The sequence below is a fragment of the Hoplias malabaricus genome, chromosome 11 (assembly GCF_029633855.1).
Source record: "Hoplias malabaricus isolate fHopMal1 chromosome 11, fHopMal1.hap1, whole genome shotgun sequence".
Classification (NCBI taxonomy): Eukaryota; Metazoa; Chordata; class Actinopteri; order Characiformes; family Erythrinidae; genus Hoplias; species Hoplias malabaricus.
Window position 1 is genome coordinate 13582320 of NC_089810.1, and position 16908 is coordinate 13599227.

At 39.0% G+C, this 16908-nt stretch overlaps 2 protein-coding genes across 8 annotated transcripts; both read left to right on the forward strand.

The window, feature by feature from the left end:
- Window positions 1-18: 18 nt before the first annotated feature.
- On the forward strand, window positions 19-3714 carry pdp2 (putative pyruvate dehydrogenase phosphatase isoenzyme 2). 3 transcript variants are annotated; one of them, XM_066685081.1, is made up of 2 exons: window positions 19-101; window positions 766-3714. In XM_066685081.1, the coding sequence occupies exon 2, from the start codon at window positions 815-817 to the stop codon at window positions 2408-2410; it is 1596 nt and encodes a 531-aa protein (XP_066541178.1). In that variant the 5' UTR covers window positions 19-101; window positions 766-814; the 3' UTR covers window positions 2411-3714. The 3 variants fall into 3 exon arrangements, with proteins under 3 accessions (XP_066541178.1, XP_066541179.1, XP_066541177.1); XM_066685082.1 differs by having other exon boundaries at window positions 51-216; window positions 941-3714; XM_066685080.1 differs by having other exon boundaries at window positions 59-216.
- A 330-nt stretch (window positions 3715-4044) lies between these two features.
- On the forward strand, window positions 4045-16614 carry anln2 (anillin, actin binding protein 2). 5 transcript variants are annotated; one of them, XM_066684166.1, is made up of 25 exons: window positions 4103-4178; window positions 4679-4731; window positions 4846-4916; window positions 5220-5402; window positions 5492-5578; window positions 6453-6625; window positions 6775-6867; window positions 6986-7066; window positions 7329-7467; window positions 8531-8952; window positions 9060-9154; window positions 9292-9421; window positions 9551-9686; window positions 9761-9925; window positions 10944-11070; window positions 11605-11653; window positions 11796-11861; window positions 11941-11973; window positions 12077-12089; window positions 12175-12284; window positions 12405-12458; window positions 13611-13697; window positions 14849-14956; window positions 15058-15194; window positions 15293-16614. In XM_066684166.1, the coding sequence occupies exons 3-25, from the start codon at window positions 4853-4855 to the stop codon at window positions 15453-15455; spliced, it is 2715 nt and encodes a 904-aa protein (XP_066540263.1). In that variant the 5' UTR covers window positions 4103-4178; window positions 4679-4731; window positions 4846-4852; the 3' UTR covers window positions 15456-16614. The 5 variants fall into 5 exon arrangements, with proteins under 5 accessions (XP_066540262.1, XP_066540264.1, XP_066540265.1 ...); XM_066684165.1 differs by lacking the exon at window positions 4679-4731 and having other exon boundaries at window positions 4045-4178; XM_066684167.1 differs by lacking the exon at window positions 4679-4731 and having other exon boundaries at window positions 4045-4178; window positions 7025-7066.
- Window positions 16615-16908: the final 294 nt, after the last annotated feature.

Genomic DNA, 16908 nt, shown 5'->3' on the forward strand with positions numbered 1-16908 from the left:
CACGCGCACTTGGAGCGAGAAGCCCATAAACTGACGAGAGGGCGACGTTTCCGAATAGAAACAATTTGGAGCAGAGCCGAACACGTCCATTGATTTGACAGGTGTTATGTGTCCTTCTCGTACTTACTCTGTTTTTACCTTTTTTATTGGAAGAGGAAACGAAATGGTGTGTGCAACATAGCAGATCGCAACACTGTTTGAATTGGAAAGTGCAGGGTAAGTGTACCAGCTGTAGCTGCTAGCGTAGCATGATAAACTGTAAACCAAATCTGAAACAGTCACTGGGTTTAATTTATAACTACTTCTAGACGTTCACGTTAGTGACTGATTAAACAGCCTGAATATCATGAAAATAATACAGTAGAATTCATTAGCATTTCTCATACGTGCCAAAACACAGAGAACGTGTATGAAGTTAATTAAACCTATTTAATTATATTTCTGACAAAATTGACAGTAAAGGCAGGGGTCAAAATTATGACGCCTACATACAAATACAATAATACTTACATAAATCTAGGTAAGCATATTATAGTAGTAAACAGTGTACTATTATCATCACGGCCATTCACTGCCACAGTGACACACTATTCTTGGTGTAAGACACAAAATAATCATCACACAGGTTCCTGCATAAGTTGTTTTTTTAAAAGACTTGCCTCTGTGTCTTCCTCCTCCCTGCCCCTAACCGGGTTAAAAGAGTCTCAGTTAATAATTGTTGTAAGAGAATAATAATTAATGGTGTGTGTATATTTTTCTTTTCAGAACTTCCAGATGTAGAAGCTCTAATATTGCATTCTGTAAACATCCACTGATGTCATCTAACATGTGCACTAGGCTCTTGTGTCATGTTGGTAGTGGGCGAATGACTGTCTGTTTCTCAGCTGGCTGGCATGCTCTTCCTTCCTCATCCTACTGTTCTAAAATCTTGCTCTCCCAGACCAGGACCTGCTCCTCTCATGGTAGGAGGTCAGATGGTGACTTGAACCAAGGCAGAGTACAAGGACTCTCTTCTCCTGCACGTGAACTAGACTTCCAGCTGAGCAGACTGCAGATTGATGGAATGCTCCGTTCTAATGAGCAATCTGTGCGCATCCCAGAATTTGACAGGCGTGGAGGTCCAAGCCCAGTGCTGAAGTTTGAGAGTAATCAGCTTTCTGCCAATTCTCCACTAGAGGATAGACGCAGCACTGCCACTTGCTTGCAGACAAGGGGCATGTTATTTGGTGTGTTCGATGGTCATGGTGGTCATGCATGTGCTCAGGTTGTTAGTGAACGACTGCCTTATTATGTAGCTGTGGCAATGATGTCAGAATCTAGCCTGGAAGACCTGGAGGCTGCCATGGAGACCCTACGCCCTGTGCCTCCAATCCTACAATGGTATAAACACCACAATGACTACAACTACCGTGAATCTGCTGCTCTATATGTCAATCACTTGCGTGTTTACTGGCAGGAGCTGCTTGCCAGTGAGGAGCATGGAGATGGAATGAGTCCTGGAGAAGCCTTTACGTATGCTTTCCAGCGCCTGGACACAGACCTCTCCCTGGAGGCTCAGGTTCCTCTGGCAAGTGATCTTATGCGCAACACAGCTGTCCAGGCTGCTTTTGCAGGCTGCACAGCTTGTGTTGTTCATGTGGGGCCTGAGGGGTTAGTTGTGGCAAATGCTGGTGACTGCCGTGCTGTGTTAGGTGTGCAGGAAAGTGATGGGAATTGGAGTGCTCTGCCTCTTACACATGACCACAATGCTACCAACACTTCTGAAGTAGAGCGAGTACGTTCACAGCACCCACCATGTGAGCACCAAACTGTCATTATTGACGATCGGCTACTGGGGGTGCTGATGCCTTTGCGTGCATTTGGGGACGTTCGCTTTAAGTGGAGTCGTGAGCTGCAACAGAGTGTGCTGGAGAATGGGGGCTGTGACTTGGAAGCACTTAATATTTATCAATATTCTCCACCCAACTACCTCACCCCTCCTTACTTGGAGGCCACACCAGAGGTTACCTATCACCGACTGCGGCCACAGGACCGTTTCTTGATCTTGGCTTCAGATGGTTTGTGGGATGAACTGGACAATGAGGAGGCGGTCAGACTGGTGGCAGAGCACTTAACGGGAATTCACTTACAGGCACCAGTCTCTGCAAGCCAGAGGCAACTCAGTCTGGGACAGATGCACCAGTTGTTGCTACGGCGACGAGCCCGTGCTACACCAGTCCTTGACTTAAACGCATCCACTCATCTGATTCGCCATGCTCTTGGTATAAACGAGTATGGAGAGATGGACCAAGAAAGGCTAGCAGCCATGCTCTCACTGCCAGATGACCTGGCACGTATGTATCGTGATGACATTACTGTCACTGTGGTTTATTTTAACTCTAACCTGAACAAACCACCCCGAATTAAGTAGCACTGTTATGAGGTCCACTAATTTAAGATAATCATTAATCGTGTCAGTTCATTCACTTGGTAGGTGATGATGACATTGGTTAAAGGTGCTGTATATGATTCTGGAAAATTAATTCTGTAGCTGGGTACATGGTCCCCTCTTTTCAGTGCTCCTAAAGAAGGTGTGTGTGTGTGTGTGCGCCATTTTGTTTTCAATTTCTATACCCAAGGCTGAGTATGAACAACAGACCAGAGAGCAAGTTAACAATGAGTAAATAATTACTGAATTGTACAGTGTACTAAATTGAAATTGTATACATCACCTTTAATTAGTGTCTCTGGAAATATAAGAATATTTTCTATAACTGGATTTACTATATTGTATTCAGTGTTTGTCTATGGTCTGAGCATATTTTTCTGTTGTGATCGGTTGTAGTTTAATCACATTCAACCATGGTACATGCCGTGTCTATGTTCAACCAAATATTGTTCTTTTTCAAATATATTCCTTACATGAACTATGACTGAAAACGGTCTGAATTAGCCCCAGAAATCAGATGTCACTTATATTTGTTCCATTCTTGTGTATATCCCCTATCCCTAATAGACACTTTTGTGTGTGTGTGTCATTTTTCAGTCTGAGCCACAGTGTTTGTTTTCTGTATGCAGAGGAAATCCTGTGTATAAACACCAGATATTTTCCAGCAAGCAAACATAAGAACTTATAAACCATAAAATATTGTTTATCAAATCTGTATTAGATTTTAATCATATACAGTGACTTTAATTGGTTGTTGGGGATAATGAAAGTACCACAATCAACATTTCTAGAGTATGTTTACATAGTCTATATATATTTAAGGCCAGCTTTTCTGTGTTTTTTGTAGGTTTTATTATTTCAATAACCTGCATTTGTTTACTTCACCAGACCTTTCTGAAGACATTGTTTTCTCTTTGCACTTTAGTGAAATTTCATTGCCTGATACTGTGTCTATGTAGCCAAAACAAATGCTCATTATCACTTGGTAATTTGATAGTTGTCCTAGTTATAATCAGAGTTGTTTTATACGGTGAATTTTTCCCATTACTTACAGTTGCTAGGTAGTCTGTATTTATGACATTACAGAATTTAAATGAGTTTTATGAAAGTTGTTTTGTAAAAGTAAATATCAGTAATATATAACATTCAGAAGAGACTTGTGTATTTTCAATGAAGGCATTCTTTGGTAATTTCTGCATTAGTTTAAAATGTGCCCGATCTATTTTGGATCTAGGTAACCCCCTTGTTTTTTTTTTCCTTCCCTCTGTAAGCCTGTAGTGTATTCATGGGAGTTATCTTTCTATTAATTAAATCATTTTTATGAACATCTTTGTCTGTTTTCTCTGTGTCTCTTTCTGTTTGGACACTGGAATATCATTTGTTTCTCTCTCTCTCTCTCTCTCTCTCTCTCACACACACACATACACACACTCATTTATGAGAATGAATTTTATGAAGCCTCATGTGTGGTTTAACTGCTAGTTTTGACCCTGCTAAACACACATCACGTCTATGAGATGCTTCAAGATCGAATAAGAAGCAAATTTAGCCTGGTTGTGACCAGCCTTCACTGATTTGTAGCAGTGGTTTGGTTAAACATTTATTCCCGGAGAAATCGCTAGGTGGCCCAGTGCCTCTGGCTCCATGCGGCGTATTGCGCACGCGCTGGACCCGCTTAAATTCAAATGTTTGTAGCAGCTTCGCGGAGAGCAGTCGATTGTTACTGAGCCCTAACTCTGAGCTCACTGAGGTAAGAAAGACAAAAAATAAATAAATAAATAAACCAAAAAACGGAGAGCATCTACTCTGATCACATAAACACATTTAAGGCTTAGCTTCATGTTGGCGACTTCATTTTCTGTTTTCATTTTTATATATCAAACTAGCGTTAGCGTTATCTGTGCTAAAGTGACGTAAACACCCAACGGACAGGCGACACTTAACGTTAGCCGTTTCAGCGTAACCAGTTTAAATAGAAAATACAGACTTTTGTTTACATATTCCTTTAGGTGCAGTTTGTGTTTCCGTTTGTACATAAACGCAGAGGTCGTCAGTTCTGGTGGTATTTCACAAAGCAGGATCTCTCAGATTAGCCAGAGAAGCCCCAAAACAAGCCCTAAACTGTAGGAAAACGTATTCTTATTGGACAACTCTCGATTTTAGGCTTAAGTTACTCGGATAAATCCTGCTTTGTGAAATACCCTCCCGACGCGAAAAAGTATAATTGCTCAAAATATTGTGTTTTCGCAGTTGGAACACAATCCAGGGCAATACCAGCCAGGGTAATACCAGCCTCAGCAAATGTAACTACACTGGGATTTTACCTGTATACATTTATTTACTAACAGAGCTTGGTCAAAGTCTAAAAAAGTTACGTTTACTAACTTTCAAATGAACTTAATTTGATTTGTTGTCAGTTAAAGAATGGATGACCAGGGGCAGAAGAGACCGAGAGATCCCCTGGAGGAGAATGTGATTGCCTCTGATGGTAAGTGTTAAGGTACTTTCTGACCACATCTGTATCTCTCCCATTTCACACAGGCGGTCTACTGTCACTACACCTACGTAATGTTGCAACGGCTTCTCTTAACAGTACATTCATTGTCCTATTTCTTAGGGTGTTTTTTCATGCATTTATTTTCCAATGTATCTTACAGCACTGTTGTTTACTTGTATTAGCATTCATAAACTAAGTTTTGTCATTGATATTTGAATAATTAAAATGTGACCATAAGTTGTAAAGACTTTATATGTTTTGTAAAGATAGGTGACCATGCTTTTGAATTTACAGAGCTGGAGAACGTACTGAAGAGAAGACGTTTGGCTGCAGAAGGTGTTGAGAATCAAAACCCACTTCTGCAATCTGCAGCTTCCTCATCTAGATCACGGAGGGCTGAGTTGGAAGTGAAGCCAGACACACCGGCTATAACCTCCATCCGCCTCAGGGTGCAGCAGCTCACACAGAGACGAGATGGTAAGACATCTGATGTACTACATGTGTTGAGCTCTGACAAATCTTTATTTGTTCTGTGTGTACTCAGAAGATTGTATTTGAATAAATAGGTGGAGCTGCACTGGTTCAGCGCTGTATGTCAGACCCAGGGGAGGAGAGTCCCTCCAGCAGCTTACGAAGAGATAATTTTGGCATTAGTGAGTGTTCTCATTGTTCTCTTTTCATTTTGGTGGTTATTCTACCACTGTATTCTGCAAGTTACATTGCTCAGCTAAAGATGTGCAACTCAGAATTCAGTCCTGTCTATAATAGGGCTCGCCTCTGAAACTCTGAAAGTGTTTGAGTTGAATAAGGACTTAGACACATAATACTGGGGATGCAAGTCAGCACTTTTTTGCCGCTGCAAATATGAGGCGTGGCACTTTTATGTAGTCAATATGTAAGGCAAGGTAAAGCCATAAACAATGGCAATCCAAAGAGTTTTACAGAAACAAATGGAACAGTTAAAAGTAATTAATTAATATCACAGATTGAAACCTAAAAGGCATTAAAAAAAACGAATGCAATTAAATAAAATACAAATTAGAATCTAAAATAAATTTAAGTACTGTAAGTTCCATTACAGAAAAAGCTTCAGGTTTGTTTGATCCCTGTGTAATATTAATAGAGCATATAGTACAGTTGAGTAGCCCTGTGTTCACATCTGTAGGAGACACAGTTATTCTTATGCATTCTGGACAAGGAAATGTTTGGAATTAGTTGAGAATATCTCAGTTTGATGAGGTCAGAGTGGAGCAACTATCTAAATGGTTAGCCTCAATCAATTCTCGCTTAACATTGAGATTTTAGGCCTCTACTTTCTACATTTTCTGTACCTGCTGGCATTTGTTCCATTTTTCTTCGGTAGTATCAGAATTGGAATCAGAACTTCTAAGCTTGGAAGATGTATAGCCACAGTTTATATGTTAAAACAAAGCAGTGTCACTTGCGTAGTATTTCTCTTTGGCTGGCAACATAAAATGTGTGTGGATTAATACATTTATTAAGTTATTTTTTTTTTTTTTTTTCAAGGCAAGGATGAGTTTAACTCACGGCTGGAGCGCTTTAAGTCTCCCACTGAAGACAGCAGTCCAACTCCCTCCACATCCTGCGTACTCCAGATTTCCAGCTTTGTTCAAAATATACAGCAGCAGCTTAATTCTGCATTGACCCCTAGCTCTAAGGAAGCAAACCTTATTCGTCAGGTAGGGCTCATGTTTTGCAACCCGGAAAGGAGCTGTATCATCCTGCAACCGTTAACTGACCTAAACATAATCATATTGCTTAAAGTACTTAGCTTGTATTGCAAGGGAAGATCTAGCCAAACTGATGTGTATGTGTGTGAACTTTTCAGGCTAGAGAGGATGAACTGAGGCTGCTGAGAGTTACGCCTCTTTCTGAGAACATGTGGCTCAAGAGGAGCTTGTCTGACTCTTCTCTTGCTGAGGTAAATTCTTTACTGGGAGACTGATTCTGAAATCTTGAATATTCATTCTTTAAATAGAAACTAATGTTCCATTTGTCTGATGGGCGGCGTGCCCCTTGTGAATTACATGTTTTGCCAGAGGCCTTTTCTACCAAACAGCTCTACTTGTGTTTTCCAGAGGACCAGAAAAATGCATTGGCCTTCATTTCAGTGTGGGATTGTGAGCATATCTCCTAGATTGTTAAAGTACACTGGGTGTTTTTGTTCCTCTTTTTTGTGTTTTTGAGAGGTTCACGTTTCACACTGCATTATGGAAACTAGTGTCTTTGGTGTTAAAGCACTCAAACAAATGTCACACTGCAGTATTATATGCCATTTTCACTTCTGCAGAATGGATCTTGATTTTAGTCGTGTGTGTGGTTAGAGATTTTTATTTATTTATTTATTGTCTATTATTGTTATTATTTTTTTAATGTATTTAGGATGACTTGGACATTGACTCTAAGAAGGCCGAATGCAGCTTACATTTTAGCGGTGTTGATAAAATGGTGGGAGACAGCTTCAGTGACACATCAGCTTTGACTGAAGACTTGCCCCCTTACAAAGAGTTTTCTCACTCAGGTAAACATACTGGCAATCTGTTCTGTGTGCCTTTTTTAATCGTTTATTTATTTATTTATTTATTTATCTATTTTTTGTTTCAAAAGCCACAATAGAAAAACAGGAAATGTGCCTTTTCTCATTTTTGTTTTTCTTACGGTCTGTGGAAAATGACTGACAGTTTCATAAACACACAGAAATATATATATATCTCCATATCCATTCAGGTTTTGTTTTGAACAGAAGAGTTTTTCTTGCTAATCTCAAGTTAAAAGAAAACCTCTTTCTTCCACATTGTTGTGGAGCATGGGGCAGATAGTGATGTGTAATATCCAAAATTATATTCAGAGTAAAATTCTAATGCTAACCTGTTGACCAGTGTCTCTGTTGATAGTGAGGATGGGCACAAAACCAGTCAAAGTAAACGTATGAGGAGTTGATTCCTTAAGATTTAATTCTTGAGCATTCTTGGAGTTGTGATAAAATCTTGCCAATGGCTTCAGCAGTACTTACAGAGACACACACACGGACACCTGGCATCATTCACGGGTGTATGATTATATCACTATGATCTAAGCCAGCTTCAAATAATGTATAAACCATGATCCTATATTACCTCTGTTTATCTATGCCTCTAGAGCTGTCCTGATTAAAACAGGCAGCAGTTCTGTGAGCAGTGGAAAACAGTATATGAACATCTCATGAGTCACGCTGACAACAGCCCCAGAGAGAAACAAGGGAGCATTTCCAGTTTTTATTTCCTTGCAATTATTTCTGGTGTCAAATTAGAAATTTGATAACAGGTCATGTCTCATTTTCCACATCAAAATGAAAGATGTTTATTTTCTTATTTTGAATAGAAAATCAGATAACTTCTTGTTTTCTTATTTCAAAACAACTGTAAATGGTCAAAATGTACACACACACCCATGATGTTTGATGGTTTTATATGTAAAGCATGCTAATAACCAAAAGGAGCAAAAGGCCTTGCCTAGTTGTTGTTACTGTGCATAAACTTTTCCAAAATGTTGTTATTAATACACTGCATTTGTTTTAATTATTATTTTCAATCTGTTTGTTTTAGAATCTGTCATGCAGCCTAAAGAGGAAATGAGTACCTCTGCCCTAATTGACAAGATGTTTGAAGATGTCTTGGAAGCTGCTGACAAAAAAGATGAAGGAGAGAACGTGAAGGAGATTGAAGTCCTGAATAAAGAAGGTCTTTCCCTGCCCAAGAAGGAGGAATCAGTAAGCATGGATGCAACTGAAAATGAAAAGAATGAGACATCTCTAGTTTCTAACCCTGGTGGGGACAAAGAAGTGAAGGAAAGCACCTGTTTAAGCAAAGTTCAAGAGATTGATGAAGAGAAGATCTGCACTGAGGGAGCAGAGCAAATGAAAGAAGAGAGCACTCAAGCATGTAATGAAGAAGACTTTCTAACTCTCCCACCTACATGTATACTCTCACCACTCAGCAAATTAGTGGAGACTGTTGTAAAACCATTGGTAAGACCATTGTGTTTATGTCGCACGGGCACATAATTTGCGAAACTTGCTTGTATAATTCATTTTCTGCATTCTGACTATGAGCTATGTTTTGTCTTGACATTTAGACGCTCACAGCTGCTATGTCCACACCCACAGTGCAATGTGCCTCTCCGGAGAAGGTGACTACTCCTCCAGCTGACAGTGTTCCACCTCTGTACAGGTAAATCCACCCCCACCCAGTGCAAGAGGTGCAATCTCTGCCTTGTTTGTAAATATATCCTTCAGTAGTTTAAATATTGCCAGTAAATGTGTTGTTGTAATAGTATTTTTATTTTATTATTATTTTTTTTTCGACAGCATTGATGCTTATCGTTCTCAGAGTAAGAATAGTCAAATCACGTCTCTGAATGCAACTCCTGGGCAACAGAAACAGGCTCCTGAGAAATCTGACTTTAAACCACCCATCAACACCAAGAAGACAATAAAGGTTTGTAATAGAGACCACTAAAAACTGATTGGCTAAAACTCCTAAATAAATATAATAACAGCAAGGATATGAAAATTCACATAAGTGTAATTTTTGTAAGCTGTTTGCTTTATACCTTGTGCCATGCAGGCTCTGAGTGAAGAGGCTGCGAAACTGCAGAATGTTATTAACCAGACGCTACAGGCTCTAAGCTGTTGCAGTGATGAAGAACATGGTAAAGGATCCCTGCAAGAAGCAGAAGCCGAGAAACTTCTGCTTGTTTCCAGTGAGTAGAGCCTGTTTTATGTCTTTATGAGTAGAAAATTGCTTTTGGTCTAAGTAAATGTTGTTGTATTTCAGGTGAGAAACTTGCTGCCCTGCTGGCAGAGATCAGCAGACTGAGAGGAGGCATAGGAACAGAGCTGGACTTCGGTGCCAACTCTCTACAGCCCTGTAGGGGCACTGTCAGCATCAGCAGCATCCAACTGCCTCTGAAAGTAGAGTTTGTGTGCTCTGCCCGTTCAGGTGAGCTCAATTGCTGAGGAATGCTTCTGTAGAGAAAGCAGTTAAATTGGAACGTGCAAATATAATTCTGCCTTGCTAAGTATAATCCTTATACACTATATAGACAAAAGTATTACAACACCTATTTATTATACCTACAGAAGTTCTATTATACCCCAATTTAAATTAATATTAATATGATGTTGCTCCCCCTTTGCTGCTATAACAGCATTCACTCTTCGCGGAAGGCTTTCTACAAGATGCTGATGTGTATTTGTAGAGTATATTTTGCCCATTCATCCAGAAAAATACTTGTGAGGTCAGACACTAGTGTTGAATGGAAGGTCTTGCTCAAAGTTACTGTTCTAGTTCATTCACGAAGCTGAGTGAGGTTGAGCTCAGGGCTTGGTGCAGGCCAATCAAGTTCTTCCACAAACCTTGCTTTGTACACTGGGGCATAGCACAAAGTACTGGGTAGGCTCCGGACCCACTACGACCCTGAACTGGATATGCGGTTACAGACAATGTATGAATTAATATTTATTATTATTGTTATTATTAACCAAACCCAGACTTGTCTATCAGACTGCCAGACAGAAACAGTATGTTTCCACTGCTCCTGAGTCCAGTGGTGGTGTAATTTAAGTCACTCCATCTGACACTTGTCATTGTGCTTGGGGTTATAAGGCTTGCATGCAGCTGCTCAGGCATTTTTTTGTGCTGATGTCAATGCCGGAAGAGGATTGGAACTCCATGTCATGTGGCTTCTCTTTTCAATAATACCACTCACATATTTTTGGAATATCTGTGGAAGAAATTTAAAAATGAATTGTTGCAATGCTGGCATTTTAATACAGTGTCATGCTCAAATTCAATGGGCTCCTTAGACGGACCCATTCTTTCAAACATGTTTCTAAAAGTAGACTGCACAGTTAGGTGCTTGATTTTTTTTGTTTGTTTGTTTAAGAGACCTAAATTTAATTAGGCGACGTTACCCTCTGTTTTCATATGTCATTAGAAATGTGATTTATTCCTACAGGTTGTCCTACCCACTACTTTTTCATCCTCATCCGTTACGGCCCTTATAATATTGTGGCCACCCCGCTGGCTACAGCTGCTGATGCTGAGAATGGGGATACCATCACCTTTCCCACATCTATCACACTGTACGTATATTAAAAGATATTTTTTGATCAATCATGAAATTATTTGTGGTTTAAAAATGTAACTGGCACTAAGGCTGGTATCTTCGTAATAAATGTACAGGAGGTCCTCGGTCCCGAGTTACGATGTTTCGTGGTTACGACACATCTCCCATTTACTCTATAAAGCCTTGTTTCGACTTAAGTGGTTTTGCGTCGTAAACGTCGTAATGCGAACTTCGTGTTTGGTGTGCGCGACGGAGGAATACACGGTTATGCGGCTCGGGACCGAGGAGGATAAGTGTTAGGATAGGATAAGTGCTTACAGTATGTTATTTACGTACAGTATGTACGTATGTTCCGGTTTACGATGCGACGTAGGAACAGATCAACGTCGTAAGTTGAGGACCCTCTGTACTTTGAAATTGTTATATATTGTTTCATGAGATTGCCCGGACCATTTTCACTAGATTTTAAAATATTTCACTGAAAACACTAAGCATTTCAATTTTTACTAAATAAATTCACTTGTCTTGCTTCTTATACATTTCACTGTAGACAGGACATTCGCTCCAATTTTGAGATTGATATAGAAGTCTACAGCCTGGTAAGCGATTATTTTGCATGCATGCCACCTATTCTTTAAAACATGGTGATATGAATTTTTTGAAAACAAAAAGTAAAATTTCCCCTTTTCTGTTTATTGATATTATTTTATATATTTTTTTTATATCACATTTTATTTTTAGTCAAGTAATGCGGGCAGTACCTGCACTGGTAATCTGCAACAGCACCGCAGCTCTACTAAATCAAGAGTAAGTATACATTCACATTGCTAATGCACAGTGGGTAGGATATGTTGGTCATTGTGTCTCTTTGCCTTTTTCTATGTAGATAACACCAAGAAAGCTACTCAGCAGCATTACGGTATTTCTCACTTTTTCAATCCATGAATTAAATAAATAAAATGATAAAAAGATTATCTTAATAATTTACAGACTTTTCACATTTCCTCTCTTTCTCCCTACAGAAATCCAACCCAGGTTTGATCTTTTAGTTTTTGCACATTTGAGTCTCATTTAAAATTCAGCAGTCATTAAATTCTCGTTTGTGTTATTCTTCTCAAAGCTGGAGCTCTGCCTGCTCTAAGTGCTCAACGGACTAGCAATTTCAGTTTGGTTGGCTGTCACAAGATCACTCTTACCTCCCTGGGACAGAGCAAGTTCACACTGGATAAGGTGTGTTTTTTTTCAGAAATCTTGTTGTTCAGGTTTATACTGGGTGTGTTGCACTGTGGTGGGGCCTCTGGTGATGTAACTCTGCCTCCCTTTCCTTGTCCCATGTTTCTTTCCTCTCAGATGAAGTATGAGAGCAAAATCAGGAGACTCCTTGGAGATGAGTTTCAGGAAAAGGTTTCACTCTATCTTTTCAGTGTCCTTTCTTCTCTGTTTGTGATGTGTATTGAGTACACACTCACTCATTCTCTCACTCTCTCTCTCTCACTCACACACACACACACACACACACACACATATATATATATATATATATATATCTATATATATATATTATAAGGAGCTGAATATATTATAAGGAGCAATCTGTAGGATATTTACTGTACTTGGTCATGTCCTGGGTGTGTGATCATAGATACATAGGAAACTGTCAAAGCTAAAACACTGCTGCCTCTCACAGCATTGCCGAAGCAGTGTATTCTCCTTGAGAACTGCTTAGTCCAGTGCAGAGCTCATAGATCCTGCCCTCTGTCCAATCATTTTACAGTAAACCATGTGGCCATGTCTACAAGCAGTGTCTTGCAGCCAAGAAATGACCAAGTGAACAGAGTTATATTTTACTGGACCCAAAAAGCCCCACTGCCCTTCTAAAAATCTCCATAACTAGTGACGGAGTAAAATGAGAGGAAATATTCACCTTGAGTTTCAAAAGCTATAGCGCTAGCTTTGGCTCATAAGTTGGAACAGAGGATTCAAGAACCTGACTTGTAAACCGACACATGTAAGGTGGAATTAAATGTTTGACAATGAAAACTGTGTGTAAGAAGATCTGCCTCCTAAATGACATTTGTGGTGGAATGGTAAATCGATAAGTAACACCAGCCATGTCCAGTTGAAATATTTCTGGTGGATTTGGACAGAAAAGACTTGTAAATGGTGGCTGCCTGTTCACTTTTAGATGTTTTAGTGAATTGATGAACACTGTGTAAATATGTTGATTACGGCAGACTCTTCTTAATTATTATGGCCCAAGTTCTTAAACCTGTCTCTTGCTTGTTCATTCAGTTTTCCTCAAACTGGCAGCCTGTTTGAGCTTCACTTCTGGGGAGGAGGCAGGCAGCGGTCTCCACTGTTTTGAAACTGTATTATAGTTCCCATTTTAAACGCTTAGTGTCAGTATTACAGTTTGCTCCTTTAAGTAACATTTTTTATTTATGGCCTTTTAAAAATGTCCTGTACCTATTTCATAATGAAATATGTTTAATGTCAGTGTTTTGAAAAATATGATTTTGTAGACATGTTTTACCTCATATGTATACTTTGTTGTAGGTACCCTTCCTGTCACCACTGGAGGGTCACATCTACCTGAGACTGCACAGTGAGAGCCACTCAAATGTAGCGCACCAAGGCTTTCTGGTGTGTTTCAGCATTTAATATCAAATACTTATAATACAGACATATTGCATTACTTTATAAAAATATGAAAGGAAATTTATATTTTTTCATATTACTAATATAATGCACAACAGGGGGTAGAAAACACCACTGTTCATGCTAGACAACAAAAATTATTGTTGTGCAGAAAATCTGGATCCAGGATATCAAAAGGGCACATGGAGGTCCTGATAGTCCCAAGGCAGTGAAAGTCTGTCGTGCCCTCTTTGTGTCCAGTCCGTTTTTGTTTCATAGCTATTTAGGTAATGATAAAGGTAACACTATGTATGATTTATATCACTGATAGCCATATTAATATTGCATGTGTTGTACAGTTTCTTTTAACTTAAACTCTGTACCAGATAATTGTGTCTATCGGGCCATGTGATTTCTGGCCACTTGGGCATATCAGAAATCCATCCTGAATTAGCTCGGTGTGCTGGTCATTTCTCCTAAAAACTGAGAACTAATTTGTTGAGGTAACATTAATCAGAGATGTCCAAGCTACTAAGGCTTCCAGTGTAGTCTATGCCAAACATTTACTCACTGTCCCAGACCCAGATGTGTCTCATGTCATATATAAGATGTTTACATTAGCAGTGAAGTTCACTTGTACACATTTACATTGACTTGGCACGAGACAGAGTTGATCAGCAAGCTATAATGTAAAATAATATAATAAACTTAGTGGGGCGTTCAAAGAGAACTGATGAATAAATGATACTTTTTGTCAACTACAGTTACTTAATGTTTCATATTAAATGTTCAGTGGGGGGATAAAAATCTTTGAAAATCTGTTTTATTGTGGAGTCAACAAGAATTACAAACGATGCAAAATCTAAGTTGATTAAAGCAGTTGTCTAATGTTGTGACTGGCCCTTGGGTGGATTTTATACATATTGACTTGCTTGACTAAACACCTAGTTTGCATCCATCTATTTACATAATAGAGGTTTCCTTTCAAATTTTTTTCAGCCATATTAATGGGGGGGAGCATGGTTCAATTGAATGTCCTCCAATACGAAAGCCTGCAGTACACAAAATAAATTAGTTAGTTGGGAGGCACTAACATAAACTAACCACATGCCAAATAATGTTTCAGAATTTGTAATTTTCTGTGCTCTTACATTTAGACCATGTTTGAGGATGTGAGTGGTTTTGGTGCATGGCAGCGCCTTTTCTTTAAACTAGAAGGAGGATTCTTCTTCTACTGGAACAACCCCAATGAGATGAGTGACAAGGTGAGTGACAGCACATTCCTTGCATGCAGTTCATACTTTTTGGCAAATATGTATCTTGTGAAAGGGCTTTCCCATCTGTCTTCTATTCTTTTTCCACGTAGCCATCGGAGGGTAGCATAAGTTTGTGTGGCTTTGATTGTGTAAGGCCTGTGGAGAGAGATTCCTGCGCACGCCCTCACACATTTGAACTGGTGAACTCTAGGACCTTGCAACTTGAAAACAGCAATGTCTTGACCAAGTAAGATGATTTCAACACTTGATTATTTCTCAAGCTGGTAAAAGCTTTGACTGGTTGTGAATTCGGTTTGAATTTTATTGATACATTTTTCTTTGAAGGAGCTGGTTCTCAGCAGATACCCGAGAGGAGCGTAGTGACTGGATGGAGAAACTTAACCAAGTGTTGCTGGACCTTCACACATGGAGTCGACAGCCTCTTGCCAGTGAGATGGATCGAGTAAACACCTGTAATGCTTCGGCCTCTCGGGAGAGCATCCTGTAACATGTTATTGTTATATCCCCTTAAGGTGTCTTAAGGTATTATCTGTGCTTTTGTACTTTATGAAGGGCAGAATAGTCTACTAGACTGGTCTACCAGTCAGAGTCAGCTAAGCACTGTCGACCAAGGGATGTCGGGCAATGTTAGGTATGTGTAAATACATACATTTTAAATCTCAGCTGGTGTAAGAATGATCTCCTGGCCCATTGTAATTATAACCATGTGGAGGAAATGCCATTCTTATTAACGAAGATGTTGTCACAGCCTACTGTTTAATGAATTCCAGATAATTCAGTAATTGATTCAAAAGCTACTCTGTTTAAGCACTACAGATTTTTGATTACCTCGACTCAGTGGAAGATTACTTTACACCAATGTGATTTAAAGCACTATGCCTAGGTATGGCAAGGGAGAAAGTGATCCTTTGCAGCCAATAAGGTTCATTGGGAGTTGGTCAATTGAATTGTAAGATTAATACTAATATAGGTGTTTTTCAACACCAGAAAAACAAAGCAAATGTCCTGTAGAGGTCCAGGGAGCATTAGTTTTATTTGCACAAATTAGCTTAATCTACACTTTATCATTTCTGAGGACCATTTACTATTTTATCCTCCTTTTATAATGAGGCTAATCTGCTTGTAAATGCATTTATCAGTGATTACATTCTTTCACATGCATTGTGTTCTGTAAATGGTCGCATATATTTGGGAGACAATACATAACGTTTTCAATGATATACTGATGCATGTTTTCTTTAGATGGAATGTTTGTATTAAAGACCTCAAACTTTTGTTTGCACAAGTATAGAGTGCTATGTGTTACTGATGATGTGTCCAGTCTTCTACTCTTCTACACTTCATAGTTTTGAAATGAATATCTTTGAGCTTTAAATTGTGTTTAACCAAATTATCCTTATTGTTGGTGACAGCTGTATTTGTGAACTGGTTTGTGGCTTGATCTAATGAAACCCTCAGAATGGTTACTGTCATGATTACCATGTAAACTGCATAATGCATTTCTCGTTCACCAGTTATTATTCATGTATTATGTATGTATGTATTTTTCAGGGTCTTTCAAACTCTCACTATATTATCTTCTCATGTCATTCAGCCTCTGTGCAAAACTCTGATATACATACATAAAAATAAATATGGTGATAATGACCTAAAGACATGTTCAATTGTTTTGTTTTTAGTTCTGGAGGTGTGTGTATGTGTTGTTTACAATATGAGAATGAGTATATTCATATGGTTCTGACTTTGTAGCTGAGAAAATGTATGGAAAATACAGTCAGATTGTGCATGTTGGAGTTTTAAAATATATTTAATGACATCATTGGATGTTTGTGGAACACAGTGCAGAATCAATCATGCATGGTTTACTAAAAGTAGAAAATAAGCAACGATCTTTTTACTATGCGTCATGGATCAAGCCTTAATATTCCCATTAAATCAAA